The sequence below is a fragment of the Vombatus ursinus genome, unplaced genomic scaffold (assembly GCF_900497805.2).
Source record: "Vombatus ursinus unplaced genomic scaffold, bare-nosed wombat genome assembly UNPS02011767.1, whole genome shotgun sequence".
In the NCBI taxonomy this organism is placed as follows: Eukaryota; Metazoa; Chordata; class Mammalia; order Diprotodontia; family Vombatidae; genus Vombatus; species Vombatus ursinus.
Window position 1 is genome coordinate 1,430,414 of NW_020951545.1, and position 15,003 is coordinate 1,445,416.

Consider the following 15,003-nt stretch of genomic DNA (forward strand, 5'->3'; position numbering starts at 1 on the left):
CACACACACACACACACACACACACACACACACACACATATCTTAGAAAGACACTACAAATAGACAATGTGTGGGATCCAGAATTGAACAGAAGAGTGGTTAGGATTGGCTTTGGAAAACTACTAAGTTCTTTGAATGATCTCACATTTGTCCCTTTTTAATGTTTTTAATACTAATATTCTTCCAGTTTTACTACATGACTGTAAGTCACAGAACCGTCCAATCTATAAAGAACTGCAATGAAAGATCACCCAAAGGGCAATGCAGAAGCCCAATGCAGAACTAAGAAGACTACAACACGTTACAAAACAAGGAATTATGAAGATGTCAACAAAGAAATAAATTAAAAGTGTTTTTAATTACTTAATAACAGCATTTTCTGACTCGCTTAATGAATGAAGGATTCAGGATTACAGGCTTCACAAGCCTTTGAATTTGTTTAGTTCTTGATCTCAAACAAACTTTTCCTGAAGTCATTTCCTTGAGCACTGTGCCAATTTGTGATCACTGCTCATCATTTGCATGTGAACAGTGTGATGTTCAAAACTTCCATAACTGTCCAAGAATAATTTGGAAAAAATACACTACATAAAATTAACACGCAAAGCAAATCTATTTTGCTTCATATAAAGGAGGGTAAAGAGAAAATGGTGGTAAGAATACTGGTGGTAGTGGTTCCAGTGTGATCCTGGTAATTAAACTGCCTCCATCACACTCAATTGTTATTTCTATAACTTTAAGTTTCCATCAATTTGGAAAAATAATTCTCCCCAACTAATCTGAATTAGTGGGCTTTTGCTATAGATAGAACTATTCAAAGGGAATAAATGTTCATCATTTTGAGAAAAAGGTCCCATATGATTTCTATCACTTCCCTCTGGAAGTTTTCAGCAAAGCATTCTACCAAAGACAACAATGGAGAATCTAACTTGATATAAAACAATACAACTGAAATTAAAAATAAAATAAGTCATTAGTACATTAAATTCTTACATTCACTTACTTACCTAGACAGCTAGATGTCACAGTAGATAGAGGGCTGAGCTTGGAGTTAGGAAGACATGAGTTTAAATGAAACCTCAAACACTTACTAACTATATGACCCTGGGCAAATCACTTAACCTCTGTCTACCCTAGTTTCCTCATCTGTAGAATGGGGATAATAACAGCACCTACCTCCCACGGTGGTTGTGAGGATAAAATATTATTTATCTCATTCATTAGACTATAAACTCCTTGAGGGCAGGGTTGCCTCTTTCTGTAGTGCTTAGCACAGTGTCTAGCACACAACTGGATGCTTAATGTTTATTTATTAATTAATTGATATTTGTATAGTGCTTTACAAACCTCAAAGCACTAATAAATGCTAGCTATAATTATTATTATTATTGCCTATTTGAGTAAATTTAAGGCACATAAGATAAGTATTAAGGTCTTACCTTGGTTCACAAAGATTTTATTGTGTTGAAGATTTAGGTTTAATATTGGTATAGCCCAAAGACGTTGTTCTTGATTTTCATTAGTATACTCAAGGTACACATCATAAAATACTGGACTTGTAAAGTCTGTTAAGATCTTGGAGATGGGAATCTCACACTGTTAAAAAAAAAAAAGCATCAAACTTTAAAATTCCCATTGGTAATCTTCAAAGATGTTTCAAAATAAATTTAGGGGTAACTCCATACTTTCTCCAAAACATAAAAATTCATTTTAAATGGGAAAAAAATAGATAAACCAACAAGTAGAGAATAAATAATAGGCATGATTGTCCAGGTCAAAAAAGCATAGTTTGCTCATTAGAAATAGCAACTTAAAGCCACTAGCTGTCTTTTAGTCACTAAAGTCTTCAAAGCACTAGATCGTATCCTGATAATTTAAAACACGAACTCATCTTTCAAACAGATTACTACAATTCAGTGGCAGGATGAGGCTAATTATATCTTTCCTAATGAGGGGATATACAAAAATATTCAGATTTTTAAAAATACTCCCTAATTTAAATTTCCATTTATGATCTAGTCAAGAATGGTTTTGACCTTCAAAGTATGGCAAAGAAGTAGTAGATTTAAAATTGAATGTATTAGTAACTGAACATCACAGGCACAGAATTTATCTAAAGTAAAAGTATTCTACTATTGTTATGCATTCTAGTTAATTTAAGTGTGGGTTATAAAGCTTATCATTGTAACATCAATGGAATCTTACAGATCACTGGCCCCAAAAATAGCTTTAGCATGCCCCTAAATTCCATCAGAGAATTTCCAGAAAATTGTAAAATTTAGTAATTTAAACTATGATTAGGTATTGGGACTCAAATAGGATAGATTAGATATGTAATCTATATGTATCCATATATATATATATATAAACAGACATGTAGAATTTTTTAGAGAAAAAATGTTATAATAAAAAATATATAATTTTCTCCAAAAATTTCAACAGTAGCCATAACTGTCTTTTTCTTTATATGTGTGAATCTAGGTAAAACAAACATGATTATAAAAATATATTATTATTGTAAGAACAATACTTATTGCCAAGGAATTAGGAAAAACTTGCAAATCAATTTGTGAATCAGAATGACTTCATAAAATTTTAAAACACGTGATACTCTTCTCATACCGCTAAAATTATGTAGATTTTCTAAGACTAGATAGTATTAGCTACATTTTATTTTATCACTATTTGACAGTGAATGAATCATGAAATTTCATTTATTATCTAAAACATTAGATAAAATTGTCTCAAGTATAAACATTTTCCTCCAGTGTTACTGGCATGTTTTTAAAAGAATGAGATTTAAGTGCAGAATAAGTGTAACTTAATATACTTTAAGCTTACAGTTTGCTGATAAGTTGTTCCAAAGTTATAAGCAGCATTCAGTCTGATCACTGTGTCTGGACAAAGCTACATCAAAATAGTCAAACAAGTAGACAAAATGAGACAATTCAAGGCAAAAGGGTTAGTTTATCAACACAAAAATGTATAGTAGCTTGACTAATATAGGTGTGGGCACTCTCATATCAGCAGTATCAAATTCAAATAGAAAAAGGAGTCACTAAATCATACTTAAGGATCTCTGCAGGACACATATTAACTCAGAAAGCCACCAATTAACATTATTGTGTATGTCCTATTTTACTTGTATTTATTTTGTTAAATACTTTCCAACTACATCTTAATCCAGTTTAGGTCATACTCTGGTGTACTGTGGACCACATGCTGCTGTCTGTTCTACATTACTAGAATGTTCAAAATTAAAAGAAGATGCTGTATTAGGGACTGAAGGGATTGTTCTTTATTAGAGTAATTTTTAAGGTAAGTACTGGATAATTTTTAAAAATCTAATAAAATAATCACTTAGATTTATACGGAGCTTCACAATTTACAAAATAATTTTTTTTTCAGTCATTGTGTCAGGCAGGCAGTATAGATATTAGATCCAACTTACAGATGTGGTAGAGTAAAAGAGAGTGCTAGACTTGAAATAGGATACCTGGGTTCAAATCCCAGCTCCATGACATTGTTGCTGTGTGACCTGAAGCATGAGCCAGTCTCTCAGTTTAAAGTGTGATATAAGTTTAACATACAGAAGGATGCTCCATTTAAAACAGATTGGTTTTTTCCTTTTATGCTGAGTGTAATTTTTTAAAAAGCATATTAGTAATTCTTTAACTAGAATAATGTTCACCTGTAAAAGACCTCTTTCCAAAGTCCTCCACCCGAGAAAATTTCCTCTCACATCATAGGAAGCTGCAACAAACTTTAGCTTCGTATTCTAATGACGAAAGGCAAAAAGCTAAATTAAAATGTTACATATTCTTATATCATGATAATTTTGGGAAAAAATAACATTCAATGCTAAACTACCAAATATTAAGTATTAACTGATTCTATCAAGCACACTAAAGAAAACTGCATAAGTTTTGGCACTCAAACTATTAAAATGGATTCAAGATCAAAGAATATAGCACTTTTGTTTTTGGGATCTTATTTTCACATACAAAACAACCTTTTTTTTAAAATGGATAAATTGGGAAAAAAATCAAATTTTCCCCTCTTTCATGGATTCAAAGGCCTAAGGCACCTTTAGCTTGCAGGCAAAGGCCCAAATGCACTATTGGGCCAATCTCCAGGAAACTGGGGGCATGCCATGGCAGAAATTTCCTGGGACTTGGGCGTGAAAATCATCATTTAACTCTTGCACCTCAAGACTTTTGTTTGGGGTTCATAATACAAGTTTCCCTAGCTTTGTGAATAGGACTTTCAGGACTCCTGGGGGAAAGAATTCTGTCCCTAAAGAGATAGCTTACTGTGTTGAAGACCTGTGTGTCCCTTAGCGCTAGGAACTGCCACATCAAATATCCACAAGTACTAAGAGAAGGCAAACATTAACAACCGCATTATTTAGTTGCTAAAATTAGTTGACATTAGGGATTACAGTTAAGGTTCTTTTTTTTAAAATAGTAATTTCAAATGACTTTGACAATTTTAAAAAGTGTATCTGGAAACTTTTTTTAACCACTCCAATTAGTTCTTAAATTTAGATGTTATATTACTTCTTAAAGGACTGGGTCTTAAGGAATTAACGACATACCTGGCTTTGACCTTTAAAGCTGAAATTTGTAGAAAGCTGGGTAGTTCTGAGCACTTGAGGTGCTAATCCTAGTTGGTCCCCATAGAACAACCATGGAAGATTCTGTCTCCTGAAAATAATCTTTGCTTAAACCATGGAAATTCAATATTTCTATTATTAAAATTTGTACAAATAGTTGCACGTACAAAAAAGGTACATCAATAAAAATGTTCATACCAGAATGGTATAGAATGAACAGTGCTTACTCCAGGAGTATTGTCAAAGATAAACCGAAACAGATGACAAGCATCAAAGGTAGCGGAGCTCCAAGAATTCATGTTCATCACACACATATTTCCAAGGGCTTGGCAAGATGTAAGATTCGAAAATATCTTTAAAGGAAAATGGAAATAAAATTTAGCATGACTATTAACAAAATAAGCAAAAGTTAGTACAGAAAATTACATTTAGCTTTGACTTTGATTATTCTAATCCTGCAGTCTCCAATTTTGGGGTCTTAGGACCCCTTTCACTCTTAAAAGTTGTTGAAAGCTTTTGTTTATGTAGATTATATCTATCAATATTTACCCTATTGTAAACTTAAACTGATAAACCATTTATTGATTCATTTAAAATAGCAATAATAAACTCAATGCTTGTTAATATAAATGACATACTTTTTATAAGAAAAATAAATGTATTTTCTAAAATGCAAGTGAGAAGAGTAGCACTGCTTTACATATTTTTACAAATCTATCGCCTGGCTTAATAGAAGACAGTTGTATTCTCACATCTGCTTCTGTATTCAATCTGTTGTGATATATTATTTTGGTTGAAGTATATAAAGAAAACCCAGCTTCCCACAGATATATGGTTGGAAAAGGAACGAGTATTTTAACAGTCAAATGACATCTTAGCATTACTATAAAATTAGCTTTGATCTCGTGGACATCCGGAAAGGATCTTGGGGACCTACAGGGTCCTCTGACCATACTTTGAGAACCATGCTTCTAATCATTCCATTGTTTCTCCCTCATTCTGGAAATCTGTGTGTGTGCCAGCTCAGAAAATACGAACCTCCCCTCAGTCTCCTATGTCTATTACTATCTGAGTTTTGCTGCATATTCCTAGGAGCACAAATTTAGAGCTGGGACCTGAGAGGACCATTAGTCCAACTCCTTCATTTTACAGACATAGAAACAAGCCTAGAGAAAACAAGTGCCAGAACTAAGAAAACCAGGGCATCATTCATCTGTGTGCGTATACATATACATACATATATACATACATATATATATATATATATGTGAATGATAAAATATAAATATGTTTCTAATAAATATAAATAAATGACGTTGTAGAACAAGTATACTCATTTAATTGCTGATGTTTTTGGAAACTTGAAATATCTTTGAAGTAAACATACCCTTTGACACAATAATTCCACTACCAGGAATATCCTGGAAGTATTAACAAATCGACAAAGGGCTCTCTATTAAAAAATGCTCATAGCAGCATTATTCATATTTTTATTCAAAAAGAGGAGGAAGCAATCTAAATGTCCAATAATGGGAATATGGTTAAATAAGTTGTACTACATTGAGCTAATATACTTTATTATTTTAATAAATTATATTTTAATGCCATTAAGAATATGAAGGATATATGAAGTATGGAAACACCTTTGTGAAATACTAAAAAGCAAAAAAGCAGAAGCAGATGAGAATAATTTCAACTATGACTATACTAAAGATAAAACGAATGGGAATTAGTGAAAAAAATCCTGGTGAATTGTTTAGAGTGTTTAAAAAATATTTTATGTACTGAAATTCATATATTTAAATGTAAATAGTCACAATTAAACACCAAATTATAAACTCTGAAAATCAAAGAAGAGATTAATAAAATTGGAAGAAAACAATTGAACTAATAAATAAAACTAAGAGCTGGTTTTAAGGGTAAAAAAAACAATAAAATAGATAAACATTTGGTTAAGTTGATAAAAAAAGGAAGAAAACCAAAATATTAGTATCAAAATTGAAAAGGGTGAATTCAGCACCAATGAAGAGGAAATCAAAACAATAATTAGGAGCTACTTTATTCAACATTATGCCAATAAATCTGACAATCTAAGTGAAATGGATGAATATTTACAAAAATATAAATTGCCTAGATTAACAGAAGAGGAAATAAAATACTTAATCCCATTCTAGAAAAAGAAATTGAACAAACCATCAATGAGCTCCCTAAGAAAAAATCTCCAGGGTTAGATGGATTTACAAGTGAATTCTACCGAACATTTAGAGAACAATTAATTCCACTACTGTATAAACTATTTGGAAAAACAAGTAAAAAAGGTGTCCTACAAAATTCCTTTTAAGACACAAATATGGTGCTGATACCTAAACCTTCAGAAAGAGCCAAAACAGAGAAAGAAAATTATAGACCATTTTCCCTAATGAACATTGATGCAAAAATTTTAAATAAAATATTAGCAAAGAGATTACAGCAATTTACCATGAAGACAATATCTATGACCATGTGGTATTTATACCAGGAATGCAGAGCTGGTTCAACATTAGGAAAACTATCAGTATAATTGACCATATCTATAACAAAACTAACAGAAATCACATGATTATCTCAACAGATGCAGAAGCTTTTGACAAAATACAGCACCTATTCCTATTAGAAACACTAGAGAACATAGAAATAAATGGAGTTTTCCTTAAAATGATAAGTAGTATCTATCTAAAACCATCAGAAAGCATTATATGTAATGGGGATAAGCTAGAAGCTCTCCCAATAAGATCAGAGGTGAAACAAGGATGCCCATCATCACCACTATTTTTCAATACTGTACTGGAAATGTTAGGTTTAGCACTAAGAGAAGAAAAAGAAATTGAAAGAATTAGAACAGTCAATGATGAAACAAAACTATCACTCTTTGCAGGTGATATGATGGTACACTTAGAGGATCCTAGAGAATCAACTAAAAAACTACTAGAAATAACTAACAACTTTAGCAAAGTTGTAGGATATAAAATAAACCCACAGAAAGCATCAGTATTCCTATATATTACCAACAAAGGCCAGCAGCAAGACATAGAGAAATTCCATTTAAAATAATTGTAGACAATATAAAATATTTGAGACTCTATCTGCCAAAACAAACTCAGGAACTATATGAACACAATTACAAAACACCTTTCACACAAATAAAGTCAGATTTAATCAACTGGAAAAGTATCAATTGCTCATGGGAAGGTCCAGCTAATATAATAAAAATGACAACAGTACCTAAATTAATTTACTTATTCAGTACCATACCAATCAAACTACCAAGAAGTTATCTTATAGAACTAGAAATAATAATAACAAAATTCAGCTCAAAGAACAAAAGGTCAAGAAAATCAAAAGAATTAATGAAAAAAAAATGCAAAGGAAGGTGGCCTAGCCATACCAAATCTAAAATGATATTATAAAGTGTCAATCGTCAAAATTATTTGGTACTGGTCAAGAAATAGAATGATGGATCAGTGAAATAAAGATTAACTACATAAGACAGAGTAGTAAATGACTATAGTAGTAATCTACTGCTTGATAAGCCCAAAGACTCGAGGCTTCTGGGATAAGAACTCACTATTTGACAAAAACTGCTGGGAAAACTAGAAAATAGTATGCAGAAACTAAGCATAGACCAACATCTCATACTGTAAACCACGACAAGGTCAAAATGGGTATATATTTCAGACATAAAGGGTGATACCATAAGCAAATTAGGAGAACAAGGAATAGTTTACTTGTCAGATATATGGAGAAGGGAAGAACATATAACCAAACAAGATACAGAGAACATCATGAAATACAAAAGAATAATTTTAATTACATTAAATTAAAAAGTTTTTGCATGAACAAAACCAGTGCAAGCAAGATTAGAAGGAAAGCAGAAAGCGGGGCAAACAATTTTTACAGCAAATGTTTCTGATAAAGGCCTCATTTCTAAAACATATGGAGAACTGAGTCAAATTTATAAGACTACAACTTATTCCCCAATTGAGAAATGGTCAAAGGATATAAACAGGCAGTTTTCAGATGAAGAAATTAAAGCTATCTGTAGTCACATGAAAAAATGCTTTAAATAACTACTGATTAGACAAATGCAATTCAAAATGACTCTGAGTTACCACCTCACCTCTATCAGATTGGCTAATACAACAGAATAGAAAAAGGATAAATGTTGGAGAAAACGTGGGAAAATTGGAACACTAATGCATTGTTGGTGTAGTTGTAAACTGATCCAACCACTATGGACAGAAATTTGGAACTATGGATGCTGGAAGCTTTGATCCAGCAATAGCACTACTAGGTCTGTATCTCAAAGAGATCATAAAAAATGGAAAAGGACCCACATGTACAAAAATATTTAGAGCAGCTCTTTTTCTGGTGGCCAAGAATTAGAAATTGAGGGGATACCCATCAACTTGGGAATGGCTGAACAAGCTGTTTTATATGAAAAGTAATGAAATACTATTGTACTATAAAAAAATGATGAGCAGGATGCTTTCAGAAAAACCTGGAAAGACTTACATGAATTGATGCTGAGTGAAGTGAGCAGAACCAGGAGAACACTGTACACAGTTAACAGCAACACTGTGAGATCATCAACATCATCAACTATGATAGACTTAACTCTTCTCATGGTCAAAGACAATTCCAAGAGACTCATGATGGAAAATGCTATCCACATCCAGAGAAAGAAACAGAGTTTGAATGCAGATCAAAGCACACAATTTTCACTCTTTTTTTTGTCTTTTGTTCTTTCTTTCTTGTGCTTTTTCCCTTTTGTTCTGATTCTTCTTTCACAAAATGATTAATGTGGAAATACTTTTAACATGACTGTACATTTATAACCTATATCAGACTGCTTACTTTCTTGGGGAGTGGGGAGAAAACAAAGAGAGGGAGGGAGAAAAATTTGGAACTCAAAATCTCATAAAAATGAATGTTGAAAACTATCTTTACATATAATTGGAAAAAATAAAATACTATTAAGTGGGAAAAAAAAAACCCAAATAGGGTCACAAAGAGTTGGACAACATTGAAAAATGAAAGAACAAGTCTTACTGAACTTTTGGGTTTTTTTCTATTTTTTAGTTCTTTAAGGGATGATCCTCTGGGCATAAATAGGAAGAGGGATGCAATGGTAAACATGGTGACATAAAAATTGAAGATATCGTTTTATAAAGAATGGAATAGATTCAGAAATAATAAGAATGTATTAGTTTTGTTATATTTTACCCTGGCTGGACCACATCTTAAATACCTTCTTCAGTCCTGGGTGCCACAATTTAAGAAGCACACTGATAAGCTGAAGAGCACCCACATAACAATAACCAGGATGGTGAAGGATCTTGAGTCCATGTCATAAAAAGAAGAACCAGGTGATGTTTAGCCTAGAGAAGACTGAGGGAGAACATGATAGCTGTCTTCATATATCTAAAGGGTAGTCAATGGAAAAAAGAATTAAACTTGTTCTGTTTGGCCTTAGGGAGCAAAACCAAGAGCAGTGGGTGAAAGTTACAAAAAGGCAAACTTAAGTTTGATGTCCTCAGGAAACTTCCTAGCAATAAGAGGCTTAGGAGGTTCTGGGTTTACCCCTCACTAGAGGTCTTCAAGAAGAGAATCAGGTATATTTTTAGTGAGGATTCCTTTTGGTTATGTCTGGGTCTATCTGGCCATTGAGGTCCCTGCCAACTCCAAATATCTGTGACACCCTTATCCTGAGTGTCCTCTTCTCCATGCCCATGAAGCTATCATTCAGTATCTCCTCATTTCACAGTCAAACACCTAGAAAAGGTGGTCCACACTCATTGCTTCAATTGCCTCCCCTTCTTGAAGGGGATTTCCAAATCAACCTATCCAGCCTTACTACTATCTGTCCTCAACTCTAATCCCATATTAAAAATCGCCTCCTCAATGGTCTAACTCAATGACCCACAAATATCTCAAATTCAACACATCCAAAGCACAATTCACATTTGCCCTTAAACTTATTCCTTCACCAAGCACGCTTCACCAAGGATGCTAGCTGTACCACCCTTCCAGGCACCTAGGTTCATGACTTTGGAATCCTTCTTGACTCTTCCCTCTCTCTTGTGCCATACTCAATCAACAGTATACATTTTGTTGACTCTACATCTATAACATCTCCTGAATCTCTCCAACTTCTATCCTAATTCAGACCCTCATCAACTGGGGCACTCAAGTGGCACAGAAGATAGAGCTCCAAGCCTGGAGTCAGAAAGATCTAAGTTCAAATCTGACCTTAGATACTTCCCAGCTGTGTGACCCTGGGCAAATCACTTAACCTGTCTGACTCAGTTTCCTCAACTGTAAAATGAGGATAACAATAGCACCTACTTTGCAGGGTTGCTGTTAGGATCAAATAAGAGCATACTGGCAGTGTTTAGTACAGTGCCTATCACACAATAGGTGCTTAATAAATGCATGTTCCTTTTCCTTATCCCTCTTACCTAGACTATTGGAATAGTCTCCTAATTAGCCTCTCTGCTTCTAGTTTATCCATTCTCCAATTCATTTTCCACGCAGCTGCCAAAATGGTATTTCTAAAAAATAGATCTTACCACATTATTCCCTTACTAAAATCTTCATTGGCATCCTATTGCCTATAGAATAAAAGAAGAAATACTCAGCCTAGATTTTAGAGAGCCCTCCACAATATGGCTTCCATCTTTCCCTCCCATCTTATTTCATATAATTCCTCTTCACTGACCCTCCATTACCGTCAAATTTGCCTACAAGCTGTTCCCATGAATGAGAGTCCTTCTTTCCAGGCAATGCCTCTCTTTGGAGGGGAACAGCTAGCAGTCTTTTCAAAAGATCCTTCAGGTCTGAGATTTCCTCCCCCCTCCCCTCATCATCATTTGTTAGAATTCCCAAAACATAACTCAGTTGTCATCTTCTACTTGAAGACTTCCCTAATCTCCTCCACACACTGGTGGAATGTAAACTCTTTGAGGTCAAGGATATTTTTTTTTTTTTGGTCTTTTTATCTCCTGTACTTAATACAATATCTGGCACAAAGTAAAAACTTAATAAAAGTTTAACTGATTTTCAAAAACCGCACAATGTTTTTAGGAGTCCCCAGTGACTCCTTATTTTCAAATGTTCATTTCTTTAACACCTGGTAATGTTATATAGTTATAAATCAGGGAACATAACAATTTTGAGAGAATTAAAATTGCAAATAACCTAAAGGGCAAGGAGAAGATGAATCATGGGATTGGGAAGTAAACACTCCATAAACAATAACTCACACTATTACTGAAAACATGTATCACTAGAATGTAGTAAGAACTTTGGTGTCTCCAATATATTAAAAAAAAAACAAAAGGAGGGCGTTTAGTTGAACAGATCCTCTATATGCTATTTATAGGAATAAATGAACCAGAATTATATAGGATAAGAAGGCATTAGGGATTGAATGAGTTATGATTTACATCCATTGATGGAGTACTCACATTGACGAAAAACAAATCAATAAAAATAATCTCTTAGACTATATGAAGGATATACATAAAGGATTTAATCAACATGCAGAACTCTTCGTATGGAAACTCTCGAAATGTAAATCACAACCCATCTATGTTGGCAGATGGGTTCTGCTGGGTTGTCTAAGGGAAAAACTTCAGTGACTTGACCAGGGTTATATAATGTCAAAGGCAGGATTTGAATTCTGGTCTCCCTGATTCCACGCCTAGCACTCAACCAAGCCATAACTGCCCATATGTCTGTGAAAAGATTTATTTTAAAAAGTGAAAAATCTTTAAGAGGCAGCATGGAATTGCGGCTAGAGAGCTGGCCTCAAAGTCTGAGAGACAAGTGGTACAAATCCTGCTTCTGACACACACTGGCTATTTGCCCCGGGCAAGTCACTTAATCTCACAGTGCTCTACAAAATTCTCGAAGATATACTTTACAAAGAAAGTGCCAACATGAATTGGTAACAAGAGTTTTCTCATCTGGGAGTTGTCTCTATCAATGAAATCACAGATCTAGTCTCTAGTTTTGTTTTAATAACTCAAAAATATAATAAAAACTAATACTAAACAAAAGCTTACATAATTAAATTGAAAAAAAATTATCAAATATAACATATTTTAAAGAATTGAAAGTAAGTCATGTTTAAAAATTTGATATTCATTTGCTTGAAAAATCATATTAATTTTAGCTGGAATTATGGACATCTGTAACCAAATCACAAAATAATTTATCCTCTTAAAAACTCAAACTGAGTAATCTTGTAGATAATATATATGGATATTAAACAAAATTTTTCTTAAATTTTTCTATCAATAAATCAGAAACTATTCACTTGTTCAGTACAAAAGCACTGCTTTCTCATCAGAAAAAAAAGTGATATAATTCGCAACGTTTAATGATAAATTTTTAAAAATTGAACTCACCCAACAAGCAGCTGCTGCTGATTGCAAATATTTTGAAAACCACTCTGAATTAAGTGATGTACCCTGTAAACAACAAAAAATGAATTTTTATTTAAAAATTAAAATGGAAATTATTCCTACTTAAAAGGACTAGTTCTTCTTAATATGTACTTTTGAACAAGGAAGAACTAACGTTATCTTTTCAATACTAGTGAAAAATTAATTCCAATGATTACATAAGGTTTTTTCCTTCATTTAATTAGACTCTAGAATAAATCCTAGGATTTCTGGATCAATCCTATGTCTTATATTAGATAACACTACCATGCAGCACTACCATACAGTAAACCTTAGATATATAAAGACATACAAAGAAAGCCAATCATTTCATGAACATATACTACGTATAAGGCATAGCTTTAGGGAACAGGGCATTTCCCATCTTTAAGATGTCAAGAAGGTGCTAAGTCAAGTTTTGGTTTTTGGTTTTTTTTAAAAGCTAGTAATCTTATTAGGCTGAAACATAAGAAATGTTGCAAGAGAAATAATATGAGTTAATTCTCTAAAAGTAGTGGTTAGAGCCAGATGTGGAAGTCTTTAAATATCAGGCTTAGAAGTCTGTGTTTTTGTTCTAGACAGAAGCACTGATTGTTTCCGTGCTGAGAAGTAGTATGTTCGCCTTTGCCTTAAGACACTCGAGACGAGGAAATCAAGGAGGAGACTGTGACAAACGTCGTCTAGCTAAGAAGTAACGGAGTGGTGGCCTTGAGGAAGGATTAGTAACAGATGTAAAAGACACTGCAGATGCAGAAGTGGCAGAACTTGCCACTTAACTGAACATGAGTGGGAAGGGAGAGGAGAAGCATCCTACCGGGAGGCTGCTGGGTGCCACCAAACAAAACAAAACAAAACCAAACCCTAGGAGAAATGTTAAGGAGGGAATGACGAATTAATTTTTGGACACACTGACTTTGCAGGAGGAGCAGTTCATCCGTGTAGAAGAGACGTACAGCAGGCACGAGTGTCTGGACAATCGAGACCTGGGGGCTTGGAGGAGAGCTGCAGACTGAGTGAAAACTGATTGGAGGTAGTGTTTTAATATTGTGAGACTTTATTCAAATTAAAATACCAACCTTGGAGAACTTCCACATTCTTTACTTACATCCGAGGGCTTTACCAATGATTAATGTCCAACCACAAATAGTTTGAAAGAGAAGATTTTTCTTAATGCTTTGTAGACAAAGGGGAAAATGCACTAGCACTTCTGTAGTGATAGATTCTCATCACTAATTAAAGTAATAGCAGCATGCTTTTTAAAGAAAGGGTTGAGATTTTCCCACAAAGTCAGCTCAAGATCAGTAGAAAACTACCATGAATGAAACTGTTATGACACAAAGGGAAACAATTTCAAAAGGAACAAAAATATGAGTTATCTGAAGAGACTGATATGCATGCACAGAGAATTCTGAAACTAACTCAGATTTTTAAAACATATGTATAGAATACAGATGTAAGAGCAGGCATGCGGTATGGTCCTATAAAAGCAGTGTCAAGAATGCTAAAGCTTAACACGAGCTGAATAAAAAGTGGGTAGCTAATGATAAAACAAAAAGGTTTTTTGTTGTTATTGTTTTGGGCTTTTTTTTTTTTAATATGTGAGCATTGTCAGTCTTTGACCAACTGATTTCTATCTTGCTAGTGGATGATGTCACAGATAACAAAGGGCAGATAGCAGAAGTATTGACATGCTTTCCTCCCACCCCCTTTCTAGCCCTAGGATTTTATTTTTTATTTTATTTTTTCAATTAAGAAAAATTATTTTTCTCCCTTTTAAATCTTTCATTATTGAGAAATTTTTTAAAAATTCTTGTAATAAATACGCATAGCCACATAAAACAAATTCCCCCACTGACCATATAATAGGTATTAAACTAACTGTAAAAATTATCTGTGATCCCT

The 15,003-nt window shown here is 33.6% G+C and overlaps 1 protein-coding gene across 1 annotated transcript in view; it reads right to left on the reverse strand.

Moving 5' to 3' along the window:
* The window catches only part of TMEM67 (transmembrane protein 67), an 83,094-nt gene that overhangs the window by 49,107 nt on the left and 18,984 nt on the right, over positions 1 to 15,003 (reverse strand). The window contains 6 exon segments of the mRNA XM_027856962.1: positions 1,440 to 1,596; positions 2,842 to 2,907; positions 3,692 to 3,778; positions 4,598 to 4,706; positions 4,814 to 4,968; positions 13,066 to 13,128. Coding sequence (XP_027712763.1) covers positions 1,440 to 1,596; positions 2,842 to 2,907; positions 3,692 to 3,778; positions 4,598 to 4,706; positions 4,814 to 4,968; positions 13,066 to 13,128 — 637 coding nt within the window.